The sequence below is a fragment of the Fopius arisanus genome, unplaced genomic scaffold (genome assembly GCF_000806365.1).
Source record: "Fopius arisanus strain USDA-PBARC FA_bdor unplaced genomic scaffold, ASM80636v1 scaffold00029, whole genome shotgun sequence".
NCBI lineage: Eukaryota > Metazoa > Arthropoda > Insecta > Hymenoptera > Braconidae > Fopius > Fopius arisanus.
In genome coordinates this window covers 740213-748147 of record NW_011887768.1, presented here as the reverse complement: position 1 = coordinate 748147, position 7935 = coordinate 740213, and the positions used below count along the sequence as shown (strand labels likewise).

The following is a 7935-nucleotide window of genomic DNA, read 5'->3' as shown; positions in this document are numbered from 1 at the left end:
ATTAAATATTCAGGGAAAATATCATTTTCATTCAAAATTTTGGAATTCAAAAATTTTAATTGTTTTCGCGGTTTCGATCAATTCGGAGTGATAACGAATTTCGTTGCCAATTCATCCGGCGAATTTGCGGTGTACCGATAATAAGGTGATACTTATGCGGGCATGACCCCGTTACACCCGATGGCATATTGAAAATTGCGAGATAGTCCTGCATGTTGTTGTTTTTTTACTGTTGTTGCACTGGGATATGTCGAATACGTCGGTAATTAATGCCGCATCACGGTCACGGATGATGGACACGCGGAATTCCAATTTTTACCGCGAGCTGCTCATGGGGTGTGAGCAACAACTTCAATTAACACTTTCGATTTATTTTGGATTATTGCTCCCGCCTAATTTATATTCCGCGAATTTTCTCGTTATTAAAATCGATTTTCCGGAAGCTCCATTAAAAGATATCTAATTGCAATTGCAGCGGATGGTAATGATGGAAATTACTCATTTGATAATTGACGGAGTATTCTTCGAGGATTTTTCATTTATTATTAATCATCGAAAAATAATCAGCCAAATAATCAAATGTTCGTGATTAATAAAGTCTTATTATTTGGAATAATAATCAGTAATGATTATTTTTTAGAAAGCTATTTTAAAATAATTGAGGAATTATTGAAAAATGATGAAAGCCGTCAGTAAAAATTGTTTTTCATTTTTAAAACTCTAAGCATTGAAACATTTGCGAGGAATCTTAAAACAGTAATCCCACGTCAATCAAATAATTCACAATCCCCTGGAAAAAATAACTTTCTTCACAATATTATTCCGAGATCGAGGGATATGTACGATACATTATGCTAACGACTTTAGATGTACATCCCCGGATTCACCATCGATTAACATTAAAATCACATTTGTCAGCTTGCGATGCAATATTTTCGCCGATCAGCGATGAGAGGAGGGGGAGAGCGGAAATAATTACGAGGCAACAGTTTCACGAGTCTGCATACGTATTACTGAATATCTCGTCGTCTTGTTCTGTTCTCATGGCTTTTGGTATTTCTCTCCCTCATGGCTCCTTTTTTCCCCCCTTTCATGCGCTTTTTTTTATGTTTTTTCATATTTTTTTTTATTCGCCGCGGTTTTTTTTTCTGCACGGCTTGTATCACGCGCCGGCAAAAACTTCCGCGTGCAAGTAATACTTAACGAGCCTTCCCGCAGTGCAGGCTAAATTCACAACAATTCGTGTCCATCTCGGGGATAGGAATGTTTAAAAAATTAACTGGACAATTGAGAAAATTCGAAATCACCGAAATTACTGAGATCTGGGGATTTTTTTTTCAGATTAGAAATATATGTCGTTTCAAATCAATTGTGATGTATACTAATTTAATTTCTTTCTTCATTGAATTAATTATTTTACTAATTATTATTACTAATTATTGAAGATTTGAAAATGTCCATCTTAAATGGATTTTTAATTGTAAAAAAATGGAGAGATCATTTATTATTATTATTATTATTATTATTATTATTATTATTATTATTATTATTATTATTATTATTAGTAACGATGATAAATTCGTGTGGAATTTTTTTTACATCTTGTTATTGCGGTTAATATTTATTGACGATGAAAATGATAATTATATTCTGTACGGTGATAAAAAATGTTTAGAATATTTAAAAAAATGAATATTTAATAATAATAATGAATGAGCCCTCCATGCAATGGCCACAGAAAAAAATTCATTACGTCGTAGTATCGATTGACAAGTTGGTCAATATCTAGTTAATCTACATCTCTTAATGAGATTGCCCTGGGGTGAAAATTATATTTTTGCAATGAAATTTGTTATTTTCCATTTGTTGTACGCGTATAAAACAGTAAAAATTCTCGTTTAACGAGATTTATGGAGAAATTTTGGGCGACAGATAGACAGATAAAATGTAAATTGTTTCCAAATTTAATCGGCTGTTCTCCAATTACGCAACGCGAAAAAAATTGTTCAGCGACGGGAGATCGATTGATCTCGTTTCAGCGACGACATAATTGCCGAGACATACATACCCCTGAGAAAGTGGGATATAAAAATAAAAGCCACGACCTTCACTTGAAAACTTGAGTCTTGCGAGATTTATGACATCTAATTGTCACAATTCCAGATTTACCCCCCAATAAATTAATATTAAATAAAAAAAAAAATCATTTCCCCAATTTATCCAATTCACCCGGAGAAAAAAATTCAAAGAGAATATTTCTATTCATAATTATTTCCTACAATCCGCAACAATTATCCTCGAATAAAAATTCTCGCAAAATGTAATTCGGTTGGGAATTATTATTATTGCGTCCTGGAGTATTTTTGGAATTATATATATTAAAAAAAAATATTTGTAATAGGTATCTCCTTTGTTCGAGATCGAGGGAGTCGTAGGAATACCTAATTATAAATTATTATAGTAAATTGGGGGAGTTAATTGGGAGCCCAGGTAATTGCTCGGTATTTGATTTCATTTTTATGATCTTCATGGTCGTTGCATACTAAAGATGAAGTATTCTGATTGAACCCTAAAAATTAGTGCTTTCACCACAAATGAGCCACGTGTTTTCTTCATTACCCACATCAGCCTCATTCATGCTCAGCCCGAATTAATTTATCCAATGTTAATAAACATTAATATCGATATTCTCACATTCGCGGCGACTCAATTAACGAAAAATTGAGGGGTATCGGTATCCCTATCGATCAGACTAATTACATTTCACCAACAAATCCAGCGCATGTTGATTTTTTAATTAATAATCATCCATTTTTATGTATTTTAATTAATCTTCTACCAGTGGTTTTTTTTTAAATACCGATTTTGCCCAGTGAAATTTTTTTTTTTAATAAAGTTTATTATTAAATATAAATTCCTCAGTTTTACCGAAAATTCTGTGTAATGTTAATGAAATTATCCACATCGATCAGATAATAATGAAATAAATGGGGTTATTGAATGGTGAACAATATTATCAGCCGATGAATCAGATTTTTTTAAACCGAGAAGATGAGATAAAACGGTTATAAAGAGGCTAGTATGCGGCGTTTAACCTTTTATAATGGCCAAGGCTGTTGGTGCTATAACCCGAGACAAATGACCGACGAAGAAGGGGCCGGAGGGTTCCGGTTTTCTAGGCCCTTTTTTGCCTCTTTTCATGGGCTCCCGAGTCTTCAGCCCTTTAAAGATCCTCCGAATGGGGTCAATGACTGATCAGGTTGCCGTGTCAGGTGGACCCTTTGTGTTATAAAAATATTTCTACTTCTCTTCCCACCGATCTCACCACCAGACCATCTCCACAGGTCCAGCTATTCCAAAATTCTTTGAAACGTTAAAATAGAAATCGAAACATTTTTACCGATTGAAATAACACTCGAGCCTGAGAATGGAAAAATTCCGTTGATGTGAGATTTTCATTTGAATTAACAGTTATGATTTTCTTTTATAAACGATCACCGATTTTTCAAGACCTGCACCGCACGCGCTATGAATTCTCCATTAATATTTCAATTGACTCCGACCTAACAGTCCAATTGGAATTGGCAAGTGGTATTTTTTTTTATATTCAGCTCAACAATAATTGAGTTCCGGGTGTTCACAGGTTCACCCTCGGTTAACTTCGGAATCCTCGATGTTGCATCACGCGATAAATTCAAATCAGACCAGTAATTCGGATAATCTCGGGACTTACACGTCTCAAATCTGCACCTGTGTCACGACAAAAATCACGAGACAGGTACTGATCCCTCCTCATACATTATTAATCTCTACTAGTCGATAATTCACTCTGTGTCATCCACCTGAATACCTCGACAACAAAAGAGGGGAATGAAAATAATACTTTCTTGGAAAAATACTACGGGATTAATTCGAATTATTCCCAGTGATCTCGTGTTGAATCATTAATTTCTCGAAAAAAAAATCCTCTAGTCCCCTAAAACAATTGGGGGACAATGGCTTCAACGATTTAATTGATATTTTCCTGCATGATAATGAAGCAATTTGAATTACGTTATCTCTCGCTGATCGTCAGATAATCGCGTCTTAATGAGGCGGAGATTAGACATTCATGAAAATCCTTTGATTTTCATAATTGATAAGCGACAAATTGGACTACGCGGGAAACAAAAAAGGAATTAGATATGAAAATACCGTAATTCGTGGAATTTTTCTTTTACATTGAATTCTTGTAATTCGATTTTTTTTTTATTCAATCGAAAATCGGTAAATCGGTTAAGAACGAGTGTGAGGTATTGGAAATTTTTCCGGCTTTCGAATGAACCGAATTTCTCATGGTATTTGGTAAATGCCGAGACAATTGGATTTTTATCCCGAATTTTGGTGAGAAAATACCGATTTTTTCGCTTTTCACCCCAAAAAATCTCTCGATTTTTCCCATAAAAATTCCCACCGATCGCGGTTTAAATCCGTAGCGAAAATATTGTGAAAGTGGCACAGTACTCGTGTGCGTTCGAGAATGGAAAAATCAAAACTAGCGATCTGGGATCAACGTCCCCAGATACCGGTATGGTTTGTTTTTCTATCCCCCATTTTAATTCCACCTGACAACCGGGGCCCCCCGAAAAATTCAAGCCCGAGTACCAAAACGATCGGCATCCTGTTGGAAAATGATTCCCCCCCGACCAAGATATCCGGACTCCCACAAAATTCGAACAATACCTGAAAATAAGTAAAAAAAAAAAAGAAAAATCCTAGAGGCAGGGACATGTCAGGAATGCCACGTGTGTCACGTTTCTAACGGTTCCTTCGTGCACCAACACCCATTGTCTCCCACCCACCCCACCCCCTCAAAAATAGAATCTTATTAAAATAATAATGATAATAAAATAATTCTCTCACCCAAATGGCCTCCGACGATGATAAATTCCGGCTCCAGTCCCTCAAAATCTTCCAGCTATCTCCAACGACACCAACACCACATGAATTTCACACCTCAACCTCGGGATTAAAAATCCACGATTTCCAAAATTTCACCGTAATAAAAAATAAGTCCCTCGACACTCATCACATCCATACAAAGCCCTGCGTTCCACACGGAGAAATCCAAAAGGCACAATGCGTAACCGAGGTTAGAAAATAAAACCGAATGAACAAGTGAAATACGGAAGATTGAAAATTTTAATTTCGGTTGATCATCTCGTCTGTCCCCCGTGGCGCCACGTACCTGCCCCCAGCCTCACCACAACAGATGTTGACACATCAAAAAGTACCTCAATCCTCAACTCAATCCGATAACAAACATCAACTCCAATCACTGGATTTTCCGTTTTACCCCTCGTTAAAATAAAATCCTCACTCACAACTTCACTGCACGCTCACAAAACCCCTCAGTTCCCCGTACCTCATCCACAAAAAAATAACTATACCAAATAAACAATTTGTAAAAAACCTCTAATCCCAGGTACATGCAAGAGTCGTTTGACATTTAACCAAGTGCCACAAACGTGCGCACGCTTGAAGAGTCAAGTTTCTGTTTCACGTAGTTGGAAGAGGGGCGCAGCGATCCGTATCGTTGGAAATTTTTTTTTTTTCGCCGGTTCTCCACTTTAAAAAAACCAATTTCACTTGAAAAGACCCGTAATGTTTACCCCGTTACCACGGATTAAATCACAAATACATTAAAATCCACTGGCACTCACTGACTCGAATGAACTCACCCTCCAAAAAATCACTCAAACAAATATCAACAGGATTGTTTCGTGTCGAGGCGGCGGTGGCCACTGGCTCGAAAAATAAATCTCCAACACCGGGAAGATTCGCGATACAAAATGGTGGTGTCCACCGGTAGAGGGGGCCTGCGGGGGGCGGTGGTGTTGCGAGGTGGGGAGGGGGATATACGAGCGAAAAGGGGAACACGTGAGGGATTTTCCACGTTTATCCCCGGATATTTTCTGGAGAAATGGATGGACTTGGCTTGTTTTTTTTTTTTTTTCCGGTTGAAATGTTGGATTTTAGCAGCGCGCGCAACGAGTGAGTCTCTTGAGTGAGAGAAGCACGAGAAAACGCGCGCGCGCACAGCCCGCCCCGGCTAGCTAGGTAGGTAGGTATGTATTTAGCCCGCGGCGACTTGCCAGGTATAGCGGTACTTCCATTCTCCCCCCTTTTACCCCTCCCCCACCAGGCCCCTTACCGCTCTTCCGCCCCCCTTCACCGCGCAGGTTCCCCCCGATCGCACCACCCGCGGCCCCCTCCGACCACCCAATTCCCCTCTGCCCCCACCTCTCCGGTATCTCGCCGTTAACTCCCCGTTTTCCAGCCCCCCCCCCTTCCCCGCCAGCCCCAACGCTCCTGGTACTCCCCACTCCCTGGGTCTCTGGCCCCCGTGTGGGGATCGACAACGCATGCGCACAGAGGACGGAGAACAAGAGAATTGAATGTATGTTTTTTATTTTGCTCTGGCTTTGTGCATGTGAAGAGGTTGATCTTTTCAGTTTCGGGGGATTGTCGGGGGTTCGGCGGTTATGGGGGTGGGGGACCGGATACATCAAGGACGGCCAGGGAGATGGATGGTAAGTGAACTCGATGCTGTGGTGATGTCAATGAGGGGATAGCATGGGTTCTCGGTGAGTTGGTCGAACTCTGACGGATTTTTTTTTAGGGGGGGGGAAATTTTTGGTGCCCATGATTGATCTGGAGAATTATTGATTGGGTGGGATTTTTTTTTTGGGGGGCAGCGTTGGAAGGTGGAGGTCTTGGTTGAAAAAATAATGGGTTTAGTCGTGCATTTGGAAAATAATGTATTTCTGAAAAATGGGATTTTTGTTTTTGGCTTTTTTTTTCAGGTATTCACTGGTATTGAGATCAAGAAGTCTGATGTGGAAACGAACCTCGATTGCCGTTCGGTTTTGGGTTTCAGGGTCCATGTTCCAGTGGATCTCTGGATGAAGACAACCAAGTGGATGGATCATATTCAGTTTCAATCAATCCGACACTCATCTCCTGTCATCCGAGAATTCCCAACACTTCTGCGGTTTTATCGAGTAGAAAATGGCAACAACTTTTCTGAAATTATCATATCGTCGATCAGTATTGACTCATTAATTCGCCGGATATAATTAGATTGACTTAATTATTTGATTCTGAACTTTGTCACATTAAATTGTTACATGTTCAAGTCAATTTGGGCGTTAACCGTCTAATGGGAACACTTTCTTCGACGTCTGCTCCTACTGAACTGAAGATTCCTTTTAGGAAAATAGATTTAATTGGATAATCTCATGTTTGCGGAATGATATGCACTTAGAAATCGAGGATGTTATTTTCTTCCTTTATAAGGCAATTTTGAGCGATCACTTCTCAGTGATTTGAGGAATAAAATTGATGGAGTGCATTAAACACGTGCGTTAATACGGGGTTATTCTTACCTGCATCCTGACTGTTTGGTTCAACCATCAGATAGATTAGTTGGTTTATATATTCCGTTATCAGCGGAAGACAACCGACAATTTAGTCTAATGCTGTCAAATAAATTCTCGAGAAATTATGATTTCTCCATCCAAAAATTTTGAATATTAGATTCATCGATTATCCCGTAACCAACAATAAATTATTTCCCCCCCCAAAAAAAAGCATACAAAATTAATCTCTAGTCATACGAATAATTTCGTAACTTGTACTTGAACTACTCTTTTTTATCGTATGATCTATAAATTTAGTATTTACAATTAATAAGCCTCTAATATGAAGGAATAAAAAATTGCTGGAAAAATTCCAAGTCCAAAGTCCAAAAGTGCTTAATCCTTGAGAACATTTCGAGTTCTAAGTCCTAATTAAATCGATTCAGAAAAATCCAAGTCTTGGATTAAGAAAATATTAAAGTCCAAAGTCCCACAGTACTTAGCACACAAGACAGATTTCGAGACTTGGGGACTT

General features: G+C 38.5%; 2 protein-coding genes across 2 annotated transcripts in view; one reads left to right on the top strand and one right to left on the bottom strand.

The window, feature by feature from the left end:
• Positions 1 to 5771, bottom strand: part of LOC105265342 (zinc finger E-box-binding homeobox 1) — a 44292-nt gene extending 38521 nt beyond the window's left edge. The window contains exon 1 of the mRNA XM_011302784.1: positions 4903 to 5771. The gene's annotated coding sequence lies outside the window, so the exon portion shown is untranslated. The remainder of the gene's footprint in view (positions 1 to 4902) is intronic.
• Positions 5772 to 6524: 753 nt separating this feature from the next.
• Positions 6525 to 7530, top strand: LOC105265439 (uncharacterized). Its single transcript, XM_011302911.1, has 2 exons — positions 6525 to 6572; positions 6846 to 7530. Exons 1-2 carry the CDS (start codon positions 6525 to 6527, stop codon positions 7116 to 7118), a joined length of 321 nt encoding a protein of 106 aa, XP_011301213.1. The 3' UTR covers positions 7119 to 7530.
• The last annotated feature ends 405 nt before the right edge of the window (positions 7531 to 7935 follow it).

Bases quoted from the DNA above. Each gene is read 5' to 3' on its own strand.
- LOC105265439 (XM_011302911.1), top strand. From the start codon at position 6,525: ATGGGGGTGGGGGACCGGATACATCAAGGACGGCCAGGGAGATGGATG. The intron at 6,573-6,845 runs GTAAGTGAACTC...TTTTTTTTTCAG, and splicing joins GACGGCCAGGGAGATGGATG to GTATTCACTGGTATTGAGAT.